At 58.4% G+C, this 12,789-nt stretch overlaps 2 protein-coding genes across 2 annotated transcripts in view; one reads left to right on the top strand and one right to left on the bottom strand.

Annotated features, from left to right (window-relative positions):
• Positions 1-7,749, bottom strand: part of ZMYND19 (zinc finger MYND-type containing 19) — an 8,696-nt gene extending 947 nt beyond the window's left edge. Inside the window, exons 1-5 of the mRNA XM_017505451.2 lie at positions 7,461-7,749; positions 5,914-5,973; positions 4,727-4,833; positions 3,996-4,136; positions 3-132 (exon numbers count right to left, since the gene is read on the bottom strand). Coding sequence (XP_017360940.1) covers positions 3-132; positions 3,996-4,136; positions 4,727-4,833; positions 5,914-5,973; positions 7,461-7,511 — 489 coding nt within the window. The 5' untranslated portion in view covers positions 7,512-7,749. The remainder of the gene's footprint in view (positions 1-2; positions 133-3,995; positions 4,137-4,726; positions 4,834-5,913; positions 5,974-7,460) is intronic.
• C8G (complement C8 gamma chain) overlaps positions 1-12,789 on the top strand; it is a 618,926-nt gene that overhangs the window by 600,199 nt on the left and 5,938 nt on the right. The gene's annotated exons all lie outside the window — the stretch shown is intronic.

Raw genomic sequence — 12,789 nt, 5'->3', positions numbered from 1 at the left:
CAGGAATTCTCCTCCTCCTCCACCACGTCCCCGTTGGCGTTGTAGTACCGGGTCACGTTTAGGACAGGAAACTGCTCTTCTATGGGGTCTGTAGGCAGCTGCTGAATTGCAAGCCAGTACAAGCTTTGCTCCCTTAAAGACAGACGCAGACACTTCAGTGCGCTCTGGCCAAACGGGCAGCACACGGCGGACCACGCGGCACCTCTGGAGTGCCATCCTGCCCGGGATGCCCATCCCTGCTGCATGCGCTTTCCACCACCAGAGGCAGTCATACTGTGTCTCGCCTTCCCACTAACCCAGAAGCACGGCCTCATCTGTCACCCTCTCCCCAGCACGCAGGAGGCAGGAGGCAGGAGGCAGCGCCCAGCTCAGGTCCCTGCGCCTAGCGAGGCAGCCCCTCTCCTTGCCCTTGGCCTGCAGAGGTACCCAACACTGCCCCGTCGGTCCACTTCCCTGTCTGTGCCAGGAGCTGCCCTACATCCGTCTGAAGACTCCTCCTGCTTGAGCAGGCCAGATGCTTACAACGGGAGAGTCCTACCGAGAACGGAGTCTCCAAGGCGTGTGCTGTACGGAACAGACCCTGGAACAAGCACCAGCTGCTCAGAGCACATGTGGGCAGCCCCATCCTGCTGCATCACGGTGTAAATTTAGGAGCTGCCTAAACCACCCGCAACAACGCAGTTCTCTGAGGCCAGACCCTGAGGAGACGTGGTTAAAAGGGGGAAGGGTCGGGACATGGGAAGATGCTGGTGAGGTCCCACCAGACAGAGGCAAGTTTCAGACAGTGGTGGCTTCTGAAGACAGAAGAGGAGGAAAACTCCTTTGCCAAGAGGCCCCTTTTGTGGGTGCCAAGCTGACACAATGCCGGGAAAACAGAACAATAGCCCAGGCCTGACAAAGACAGGGTGACCCCACCACAAAGAGCCAAACCACAGGGAGGCCACAAGCCGGGAACCAGGACACAGCACCCAGCCACCCAGGACGACAGGCCCACACTGGCTAGCTCTGACTTCTGCTCGTGACCTGGGGTGCTGACAGCATGCGGCCCAATACCTGCCAGCCCCATGTTGGCAAACCAAAGATGCCCAAGCTTCATCAGTCCTGAGCCACCCCAGGCCCACCTCCCGCAGCACAGGGTTATGCAAGGTGGCAGCCCCAGCGCCACTGGTCCTGGCATGGCCACAGGAACATCAGCCTAATGCCCTCTTTCCAAACGGGTGTTCTTAACAGCAGTTAGCGCCTCTCCTGACTCCGAAGAGGGCTGTGAGGAATCAAGGTAACGTTCAGTCACAGGCTGGCCGGACCGAGTCTTACTGAGAACCAGCTGAAATGAGCCCTACCACGGCAGACACGCCTGCCACTGCCACATGGAGTGGTGGGCAGTGGGGGAACGTGCGGAGTCGGGGAGGGCCCAGCCCAGCCTCAACGCTGAGCAGGTAGCAGTGCACACGACCCAACGGGAAATGCCGGGGATGCCACTCTGCCTGCCAGGCACCCCTCCCTCCCCATGGATGACCCAACTCTGATTTCACGTAGAAAAGTGATTTGAAGCAAGCTAACCACAGTTCGTCCCAGGGCTTCCCCACAACGGGGCACCTGCTTCACTGTACAGGTGCAAGGACTAGGGGCACAGGGTGGAGGCAGCGGCGTCCCCGGCTCTCCACATTTCAGTCAGGACACCGAAATGTAAGTTCTGTTTCTTGCAACTCCGACTAACATAATCCCCAAAAGAATAAAAATCCCATTCAACAACCATAAGAAGGTTGGCTTCACTCACAAGCAGTATGAGAGAAGAATCAAAACTCTTAATATCACAGCAGGGATCGGGCGTGGTGGTGAGCGCCTGTAATTCCAGCTACTCAAGAGGCTGAGATGGGTCGGGCACAGCGGCTCACGCCTGTAATCCCAACACTTTGGGAGGCTGAAGCGGGTAGATCACTTGAGGTTAGGAGTTCAAGATCAGCCTGGTCAATATAGTGAAACCCTGTCTCTACTAAAAATACAAAAATTAGCCAGGCATGGTGGAGGGCGCCTGTAATCCCAGCTACTAGGAAGGCCGAGGCAGGAGAATCGCTTGAACCCGGCAGGCGGAAGCTGCAGTGAGCCAGCGTCTCCCTCTGCACTCCGGCCTGGGCAACAGAGCGAGACTCCGTCTCAAAAAAAAAAAAAAAAAGGGGCTGAGGCAGGAGGATTCCCTTAAGCCAGGAGTTTGAGAGCAACCTGGGCAACACAGTGAGACCCATGTCTAAAACTAATTAATAAGGCCAGGCGCGGTGGCTCAAGCCTGTAATCCCAGCACTTTGGGAGGCTGAGGCGGGTGGATCACGAGGTCAAGAGATCGAGACCATCCTGGTCAACACGGTGAAACCCCGTCTCTACTAAAACTACAAAAAATTAGCTGGGCATGGTGGCACGTGCCTGTAATCCCAGCTACTCAGGAGGCTGAGGCAGGAGAATTGCCTGAGCCCAGGAGGCGGAGGTTGCGGTGAGCCGAGATCGCCCCATTGCACTCCAGCCTGGGTAACAAGAGCGAAACTCCGTCTCAAAAAAAAAAAAAAAAAAAAAAAAAAAAAAAAAAAAAAAAGAAAAACTACGACAAAAAAAAAAAAAAAAAAAAAACAACTAATTAATAAAATGAAATAAACACAACGGGGAAAAAAGCCACCAGCCCAAGAAGAACGACGGACACTTGCAGGCTCTGCCTTTATCCTGCGAGGCCAGTGCAGAAGGATGAGAGGGACTTGTGGGACTCCCTCCAGGGTGGCAGGAACAGCAATTTGAGGGTGGTATTTGCAAGCCTGGGGACTGTCCCCACATCACCAACCAGTCTGCCAGGTGTCCCACTGTCTCCACTTTGGCTGCACAGGGCTCTGGCATGACCCTGAGGTGATAACTGCAAAGACTCCACCCACAGCCCCCAACCATCGCCAAGCCCCCAACCCTAAACCTTACCGGCGTTGCTGATAACCTGCCAGGTTCTATCTGCTAGGGCAGTCAGCACTGCCTGCACCAGGAAAGGCTGCCCAGAAGCCCCAGGGGACCCAGGGAGCGTGTCAGTGAGCATGCGTGGCTGGGGACCCCCATCCTCCTGTGGTCTCTCAGCTCTTCCCAAGGGCTCCACGAAGTTCACAGCCCGGCTGGTACTGGGGCAGCAGGAACTGCCCTCCCACGTGGGAAGCCCACGCAAATCACTGCTCTCAGGACCACACGCAGGTGGGAACCACATATCCTCCACTTTAAACATTTGCTTAAAGAAAACTGTTTAGCAAAAGAACACGATAAAGAGACCGAGCTATCTGTGTGCGCAGAAGGAACCCTGAGGTGAGGAAAGAAGGCTGATGCCTTCCAGGGGTTTGGGAGCCCCACTCCCACCGGGTCCCCATGCTGGCCCTGCCCTGGAGCCGGCAGCCCTCCTCCCCACTTCACCACACCAGCTAACGGGAGGCTCCCAGGCCAGTTAGCAGAAGACCCACGCAGAAACACACTATCAAGATCCTTCCCACTCCCATGAAGAACAGGAGCATTCCACGCTTTGGGGAAAATCAATGAAAGTCCCAAACACACAGAAGCATCAGGGCTCAGAGGAAGAACATGTGACCCTCTTCTTTTTTTTTTTTTTTTTTTGAGACAGAGTTTCGCTCTTGTTACCCAGGCTGGAGTGCAATGGCGCGATCTCGGCTCACCGCAACCTCCGTCTCCTGGGTTCAGGCAATTCTCCTGCCTCAGCCTCCTGAGTAGCTGGGATTACAGGCACGCACCACCATGCCCAGCTAATTTTTTGTAGTTTTAGTAGAGACGGGGTTTCACCATGTTGACCAGGATGGTCTCGATCTCTTGACCTCGTGATCCACCTGCCTCGGCCTCCCAAAGTGCTGGGATTACAGGCTTGAGCCACCGCGCCTGGCCCATGAGACCCTCTTCTAAACGAGCGCTTTGAAGGCGGCCTTCCTCAAAAGGCCCCTCTGCCGGCCTCACCAGGCCCTGAGAAAACCCACCTCTGTTTGCTGGAGGTCTCCTCGGCCTTGGGCCGCCAGCCCCACGGCACCAACTGCAGGTTATCCAGGCGATTGTCCACAGTCACAGCGTTGAGGTGCACCACCTGGAAGCCCGGGGCCACGCCCCCCCGGTGCCGCTCCCTAGAAACAGACAGTGCCCTGCATTGCCGCCTCCCACCCTCACAGGTATTTCTGCTCAGGCATCAAAGTCCTTCCAGGAAGAAGTATCAGCCATATGATCTGATCGGGCCCTGCTCCTACGGATGAGGGTGCCTCAGGCAGAAACTGCCAAGAGGAAGCCACGCACCTGGTCTGTGGCCCAAACAGGACAGGGACACAGAGAGGACCCGGCCCCGGGACTTAGGAGCAGAGTTAAGGCTGGAACCCAAAACCACTGAGCAGATGCCTCAAGACAGCTCCCCATCTGAGTGGCCCCTACCATGCACACTGGGGGGCTCAGCGAGGACCCAGCAAGGGGAGCAACCCCACTCTCCCTCCAGCAGCCACCGGTCCCGGGCAAGCACCCAGCATAAAGTCCACTTCGTGTTTGGAAGTGCGATATACAAATCATCATTTCTCTGGGTTGGTGGCAAAGGACACAAAAATAACTGCAAGATTCAGGGAAGGCGAGGCAGGGCCTCAGCAGAGCAGGGGGCTCCAGGTGCCCCGTGCTATCAGAGCTCTCCCAGGAGCCCTGTGGCAGGGGGCAGAGGCGGCTTGGAAACACCCACCACAGCAGCTCATGAAGGAGTCTCCCAGAGCCCCTTCCTCGGTTCTTGTCAAAGGCATAGGCAAATATCTTAGCGCCATTTCCATCTGCATCCACTTCCATTCGGGCCTGAGAAGGAACAAGGAAAAGAGTTGTTAAAAAGCCTCCAATTCTCAGCAACACCTCAAATCCCTCTTAGAAAACCCACATGAGCCGGGCGTGGTGGCTCAAGCCTGTAATCCCAGCACTTTGGGAGGCCGAGGCGGGTGGATCACGAGGTCAAGAGATCGAGACCATCCTGGTCAACATGGTGAAACCCCGTCTCTACTAAAAATACAAAAAATCAGCTGGGCATGGTGGTGCGTGCCTGTAATCCCAGCTACTCAGGAGGCTGGGGCAGGAGAATTGCCTGAACCCAGGAGGCGGAGGCTGCGGTGAGCCGAGATCGCGCCATTGCACTCCAGCCTGGGTAACAAGAGTGAAACTCCGTCTCAGAAAAAAAAAAAAAAAAGAAAACCCACATGAAATAGGCAAGCCTGAGGGACAAATGCCAGCCCTGTCCCTGAGACCCTGGGGAGTGTGGCGCTTCCCACAGGCACATGGTCCCAGGCCCAGGGTGTCCCCCCACCACGCTTCTGTTCAATACATTTTCCTACCCTTAAAAAAAGCCCACAATGCAGTGAGATGGAGAAACCCCTGGACAAGTCACGACTGCGAATGTGTGGGGCGCAGAGAAAAGCGTGGTGAGGTGGGCCGAGCTCAGTGGCAGGAACGGAAGCTGGGAAGGGGCAGGAAGACCCCATGAGAGCAGAGAACAGGAGGCAGCTGGGCAGCCTGGAGGGGCTGCTAGGGCGGGCGGAGCAGAGGTGGCCAGCTCTAAGGAGCAGGGTCGTCCAAGCTGACAGACATGGCCCACGTGACAGGCTCACAAACGTGAGAACATGCTATTTGCTTTCAAGAAGAGCTGGCAGGCTGGGTGAACGTGAGGAAAGGCCTTGTCACCAGGCTGCGAGGGCTCTGGCAGCAGCGGCAGCAGGGTCTGCAGGCCCAACGCTGGATGTGGCAGCCGAGGGCTCCGGGCTCACAGGCCAGCACCAGATGTCCACTTGTGGGGCTGCCTGCTCTTGCGGCACAGGGCAGAGAGCGCCTCATGACCCTCCTGAGCACTGACCACAAGCACCAGGGGAGGGAACAGCCATCCTCACTTACCTCAAAGGAGTAGCTCTCTACCAGCGGGATGTCCTGCTCGTCAATCAGTGTGTATTTGGTCTGGAAAGTAACCACATGTTTCAAACCATCACATTTGGGATCTGCGTGAAGTGCCGTAGCCTTATAACCCGTAACAGGCAGGAGCCTGCTGCATTTTCCTGTGAAGTAGGAAGTAACCACGGGCCTCCTCAGAGGAAGGCAGCTCAGCACATGGGGGGCTCATTATGCCCTCTGGGGTCGTGCCGTCCGTGCAAAAACGCAGGCAGACCGGTGACCAGCCAGATGCCCGCGTTAGTCTGAGCCAGAGGAGCCGGTATCAGGCCTCATCCTCGCAGGCCTAACCCAACAGTGGCACCCAACATTTAACGCGCCGATACACCTAGGCAGAGACGGCCTCACTGGGCTGAGGGAAGGGCCGGGACCGAGGCAGAAAAGCCAGGTTTTGATTAGAGTGTGTTTATTAAGCTGAGATGCTCACTGAATTACCCTTTTTAGCTTTTTATCCACCCGAAATGTTCCAAAGAAAAGCTGTAAGGGTGACAATGCCATCAGTGGCAGAGTTGGAAGGGGTCTCGGGTCTCCGGCCTGACTGGGGAGCCCACCCTCCCCCGGTGCGGAGGCCTCCTCCACAGTAGGCCCTGCCTGTGCTCTGGGAGCAGGGGCAGGAAACAGAAACAGCTCCAGGAACCGGGCAGTCTCTCTCCTGACAGTGTTTCTCTGGGATCTGAACCTGTTTGACCTGACGCCGCCTGCCACTGCCTCCGCTCCTGTCTCCCACCAGAAAAGCTGCAGCCGCTGGTGATGGGAACAGGGCTCCCATCCAGGCAAGAGCCTGGCTGGTGCAGCTGCACAGGTGGCTCCTCGAAACCGCCAAGCCTCAGTGCCCACAGGTGGCATGGAAGCCCCAGCCCCAATCGTGAAACGTGAGGACCGGGTAAGGAGAAGCGGGGGAAGGCCCTGACTCTGCAGCATCAGGACCCAGGCTCCCGCCTCTCCGCTCTAAGCCTGAGGCTCAGCCTAACCTGGCCAAGCCCTGGCGGCGTTAACACCAGCCCGAAGCCCCGCTGCGAACTGGAAGCACGCAGAGCCCACAGCAGACCCGCCTCGGCGAGGGGTGTGGAGGTGGCGCCGCCTCGAAAGGGCGCTGCGTTTAAACCGCGCGGCCGCACCAGCAGCCCGGACACCGCACTAGGCCCCGGCTCGCCGGCACCACGCGGAGGGCTCCGGCCCGGCATCCCCGCACCCGGCTCGGGACAGGGCCGCGGCTTCCACCTGCGCCAGGGCAGGGCCGAGGGCAGGCAGGGCCGAGGGCGGCCAGGTGCGCCCCGAGCCGAGGTGCGCGCCCGCCGGCCCGCGGGAGGAAGCTGCACCCGCGCGGGGCCGGCAGTCGGGCCCGCGCAGCGCCCCCAGCCCCGCCGGGGCTCACCCCGGGCTCCGCGCCCCCGCCCTGGCCGCCGCCCGCACAACCGCCCCCGGCCCCGGCCCCCGGCCCCGCGCGGAGGCCAGGACGGGCGAGACGGGCCGGCCGCGCACTCCGCGCCGCTCACCTTCCCGGCCACCCGGCCGAGCCGCACGATGCCCAATTTGAAGTCGGTCATGGCCGGGCCTGCGCTCTTGGCCGGCAGCGCCGCTCCCTCGGGAGGCGCCGGGCGGGGGCCGGGCGAGGCCGCGGCGCGCCGGGGCAGGACGGGACCGCGGCCGGGGTCGGGGTCGCAGCCAGGCGGGCCCCGGGCGGGACGAGGCTGGGCCGGGCTCGGGCCGCCGCCGCCGCCGCCGCCTCGCGCCCGCCGGACCTGCCACGCGCCGCTGCCGCCGCCGCCGCCACCACCGAGCGCACCACCGCGCGCACCACCGCGAGCGGAGCGGAGGGGCGGGGCGCGGCCCGGGACACACCCCCCGGCCCGCTGCCGCTCAGCCAATCGGGAGGCGCGCACGGCGCCGGTCGGCGCGCGCCGCGCTGTAACAACCAATAGGAGGAGGGCGAGGGCGCCGGCGCGCTGGGGAGCGAGGCGAGCGCGGGGGAGGGGCGAGGCCGGGGGCGGTGCCTGCGCGCGCCGACGTCAGTTTCGCGGGAAGCTTTGTGCGGGCGGCGCCGCGCCCGGAGAGGCCGTGCGCGCCGCGGCCGGGGACTCGCGCCGGGCCCGTGGAGCTCCGCGAGCGGCCGCCCCGCGTCTCCGTCGCCTGCTTCCCGTGCAGGCTGCTTCCCGCCACCGTCCTGGCCGCGGCTGCGGAAGGAGGAGGCGGACGGAGCGCGTGCGGGGCCCGCTGGGCGGGAGGGGAGCGGCCCGGCGGGCCCGGAGGAGGCGGCTGCCTCGGGACGCGGGGCGCCTGGAGAGGCCCGGAGGGCGGCTCCGTCAGGAAACGGAGCTCCGGAGGCCGTGGGGGTCCGCGGGAAAGCCGAGACCAGCTCGGGGAGGCCGGGGGGCCGCGTGGCCTCCCCGGCAGCCCGGAGCGAACGGGCCGGGGGCGGCGTCCAGTCGCCGCCGGGGTCCTCGCCCTGCTGCAGGGGCGACTCCGGCACCTGCGGAGCTGCGCCGGCCTCTCTCTGGCTTGCTGGCTTCTGTTTTCTGAACCCCCACTTTTTTTTTTTCTGGAAACAGACTCTCTCTCTGTCCCTGGCTGGAGGGCAGGGGCACAATCTCCGCTCACTGCAGCCTCCGCCTCCCGAGTTCAGGCGATTCTCCTGCCTCAGCCTCTCAGGCAGCTGGGATTACAGGCATGCACCACCACGCCCGGCTAATTTTTGTATTTTTAGTAGAGACGGGGTTTTGCAGTGTTGGTCAGGCTGGTCTCGAACTCCCAACTTCGGGTGATCCGCCGGCCTCGGCCTCCCAACGTGCTGGGATTACAGGCGTGAGCCACCATGCCCAGCCTGCAAAAGGTTTTCATGAATCAGCCCAGACGTTCCACCTCTAGGTCCCCTGGTACTTGCCAGTGCCCCCAGACACCCTACAGGAGAGAAGGGGCTGCCTGAGACACACATCGGGCTTCACGCTGGGCCTTGCTCAAAACGTGCCTGTCCTACTTTATAGAGTTGTCAGGCTGTGATGAGGTTATGAGCAGCTGCTTTGTGAAGACGTGGGGCCATACAGACGAGCTTGATGAGTGCTCCCTAGGGCAGCTGAACAGCACTGGTGTCCCCAGGCCCAGTAGCTCACACCTATAATCTCAGCACTTGGGGAGGCCGAGGTGGGCGGATCACCTGAAGTCGGGAGTTTGAGACCAACTTGACCAACATGGAAAAACCGCATCTCTTCTAAAAATACAAAAATTAGCCGGGCGTGGTCGCATGCGCCTGTAGTCTCAGCTACTCGGGAGGCTGAAGCAGGAGAATCACTTGAACCCGGGAGGCGGAGGTTGCTGTGAGCCAAGATCGAGCTACTTGCACTCCAGCCTGGGAGGCAGAGAGAGATTCTGTCTCAAAAAAAATGAATAAATAAAAAATTAGCTGGCGTGGTGGCGCATGCCTGTAATCCCAGCTACTCCGAGAGCTGAGGCAGGAGAATCGCTTGAACCCGGGAGACGGAGTTTGCAGTAAACGAAGAAAGTCCAAATTGTTAGCTTGAAAAAAGACACCAGCAAGAGACTGAGGGTGTGAGGCAGGAAGGGGCTGCTACCAGTCCAGTGACTGTGGCAGGGGGTCGTGTGGGAACCATCCTCAGAGTCCCTCCCCCAGGGCCAGAGGAGCCAAGGCGTTCATCCCCTCACCTTGCTGCAGGGGAACCCCTCACCTTGCAGTCATTGGTCGGAGGCTGCCGTGGGCAAGGTGACTTCTTGGCTTCAAAGCTGAGAAAGACCTGCAGGTCTTGACACAGCGCAGTGCTGTGGGCAGTGCCCAGCTGGCTTGGGAACTCGTACCTGGTCCCCGCAAGCAGGCTGCTTTATCGACATATTCTACCGAAGTATGAACATGGCACCCTGCCTCTGTGTCCTTCGAGGGTGGAATTACGTAACGCTGGGACAGCGCTTCCTGTCACTGCGGTATCCGTCTCCTGTGGCCATGCACCTTAAAAAGAAGCCCTTGACCCCACGTCCCTTTCCAGCCACTGCCTCATTTTCCTGCTTCCTATCCCAGCAAAAGTTTTGACAGGTTGTCTAAGCTTGCCGTCCCCTCTTATCTCCTAGTTTTCTATCGCTTCATACAAACTACCACAAATGCAGTGGTACAAAAGAGCACACACTTACTGTCTCTCAGTTCTGGCATTAGAAGTGCAGGTGGATTTGACTGGCTTCTCTGCTGCAGGTCTCGGGCTGAAATCAGGATGTCAGCTGCCTGGGCTCTGAGCAGGGGCCGAGGGAGACCCGCCCACAGGCTCCTTCAGGTTGTTCACAATTACTTCCCCGTGGTTGTGTGAGGTCTCCCCTTGTTGGCTGCTGGCTCGGGGTTGTTCTCAGCCTCCAGAGGTTGCTCGCATCTTCAAAACCAGCAAGACTTTCTTTTTTGTTTTTTTAGAGGGAGTCTGACTCTGTCCCCCAGGCTGGAGTGCTGTGGCATGATCTTGGCTCACTCCCACTTCCGCCTCCCAAGTTCAAGTGATTCTCCTGCTTCAGCTTCCCAAGTAGCTGGAAGTACAGGTGCACATCACCACGCCCAGCTAATTTTTCTATTTTTAGTAGACATGGTTTCACCATGTTGGCCAGGCTGGTCTTGAACTCCAGATCTCAGGAGATCTGCCCGTGTCAGCCTGCCAAAAGGCTGGGATTACAGGTGTGAGCCACTACATGCGGCCAGAGCTAGCCTTTCTAGGACTTCACGTCTTTGATCCTGTGTGTCCCATTTCTCCCACCTTCAGCTGGAGAAAACTTTATGCCTTTAAAGATTCCTGTGATTAGACTGGGTCCACCCAGGTGAACAGGATAATCTCCCTATTTTAAGGTCACTAATTGGCAACCGACTTACACCTGCAAAGCCCTTTTTGCTGTGTAACATAATATCACAGGTTGCAGGCATGAGGGCGTGACATCTTTGTGCGGCTTTCTGCCTACCGCCCAAGTCTCCTGCAGCCCACCCCAGCTGGGCTTTCACCCCTCCCGCCACTGAAACTGCCCCACACCAATGAACACAATAAAAGGTCATTCTCAAGTGAGGGGGGCAGAAAACACATGTGATGAGGAACTGTGCACCGTGTGGGGCAGTGAGAAATGCAGTGGCAGGAAGGAGTCGGTCGAAGGTCCTGGTGCAGGTGGGCAGAGCCTTCTCACTGAGAACACACAGTGGAAGGAGATGGAGTGAACCATGTGGGCATACAGGAGAGAACATTCCTGGCAGAAGGAACAACGCGAGCTGGGACATGTCTTGCATGTTTGAAAATGAAGAGGTGGGGCTGGGCACGGGCTCACGCCTGTAATCCTGGTGCTTTGGGACGCTGGGGAGGGTGGATCACTTGAGTCCAGGAGTTCAAGACCAGCCTGGCCAACATGACGCAACCCTGTCTCTACTAAAAATACAAAAATTAGGCCAGGCATGGTGGCATGCGCCTGTAATCCCAGCTACTCGGGAGGCCGAGGCACAAGAATCACTTTAACCCAGGAGGCGGAGGTTGCAGTGAGCTGAGATCGCTCCACTGCACTCCAGCCCTGGCGACGGAGTGAGACTCCACTAAGAAAGAAAAGGAAGGGGTGGTTGATGCACTGGCCACTGAGAAGCAGCAGCACACGGGTGGCTGGAGGGGCTGCAGGTGCGGGATGAGCGTTCAGACCCGAAATCTGAGGTGCTACAAAATCTGAAACTTGTAAGCACTGACATGACACTCAAAGGAAGTGCTCATTGGAGCATTCTAGATTTGGGATCTGGAATGCTCAACTGGGCAAGTATAATGCAAATAGTCCAAAATCCAAAATCGGAAACACTTCTGCTCCCAAGCATTTTGGATAAGGCATACTCGACCTGTGCTGGCAAGTGGCACTGATGTGTGGGCGTGTGGGGGGCCCTGGTTAGGCTGCAGTCACAACCCCAAGTGCTCAGTGGCTTCGCCAAATAAAAGCGTGTTACTCATGCTACACGTTAAGGTTACGAGGCAGTCGAATGTACGACCAGAATATGAGGTAGAGTTCGTGCGAGGTCTCCAGCCTGGGAATATAAGTTTGGCATCATTAGTACATTTATTATGTTTAAAGCTCTCTTGGGGCCAGGTGCAGTGGCTGATACCTGTAATCCCTGCACTTTGGGAGGCTTAGGTGGGCAGATTGCTTGAGCCCAGGAGTTTGAGACCAGCCTGAGCAACACGGCAAGACGCCGTGTCTACAAAAAAACACAAAAATTAGCTGGGCGTGGCGGTGCATGCCTGTAGTTACAGCTACTTAGGAGGCTGGGGTGGGAAGGTCGCCTGAGCCCAGGGAAGTGGAGGCTTCAGTCGATCCTCCCACCCCAGTGAGCTGAGCTGGTGCCACTGCACTCCAGCCCAGGTGACAGAGCAAGACCCTGAATTTTGGAAGGACACAAGCATTCAAACCATAGCAAACCTGAGAAGACTGGATGAGATCACCACAGGGGAAAACGTGGATGTGGAGACTGCAGCACCATTCACGACAGCAAAGACGTGGAATCAACTCGAATGCCTGCCGGGCACGAGGGCTCACGCCTGTCATCCCAACACTTTGGGAGGCCGAGATGGGCAGATCACTTGAGTTCAGGGGTTCGAGACCAGCCTGGCCAACATGATAAAACCTGTCTCTACTAAAAATACAAAAATTAGCTGGGCAAGGTGGCGCATGCCTATAATCCCAGTTACTCGGGAGGCTGCGGCAAGAGAATCGCTTAAGCCCAGGAGGTGGAGAGTGTAGTGAGCCGAGATTTCGACATTGCACTCCAGCTTGGGTGACAGCGTGAGACTCAAAAAAAAAAAAAAAAAAAAAAAAAAAAAAAAAAAAAAAAAA

This window comes from Cebus imitator, unplaced genomic scaffold, assembly GCF_001604975.1.
Source record: "Cebus imitator isolate Cc_AM_T3 unplaced genomic scaffold, Cebus_imitator-1.0 Scaffold339, whole genome shotgun sequence".
Taxonomy (NCBI): Eukaryota; Metazoa; Chordata; class Mammalia; order Primates; family Cebidae; genus Cebus; species Cebus imitator.
This window is presented reverse-complemented; position numbering and strand designations above follow the sequence as displayed.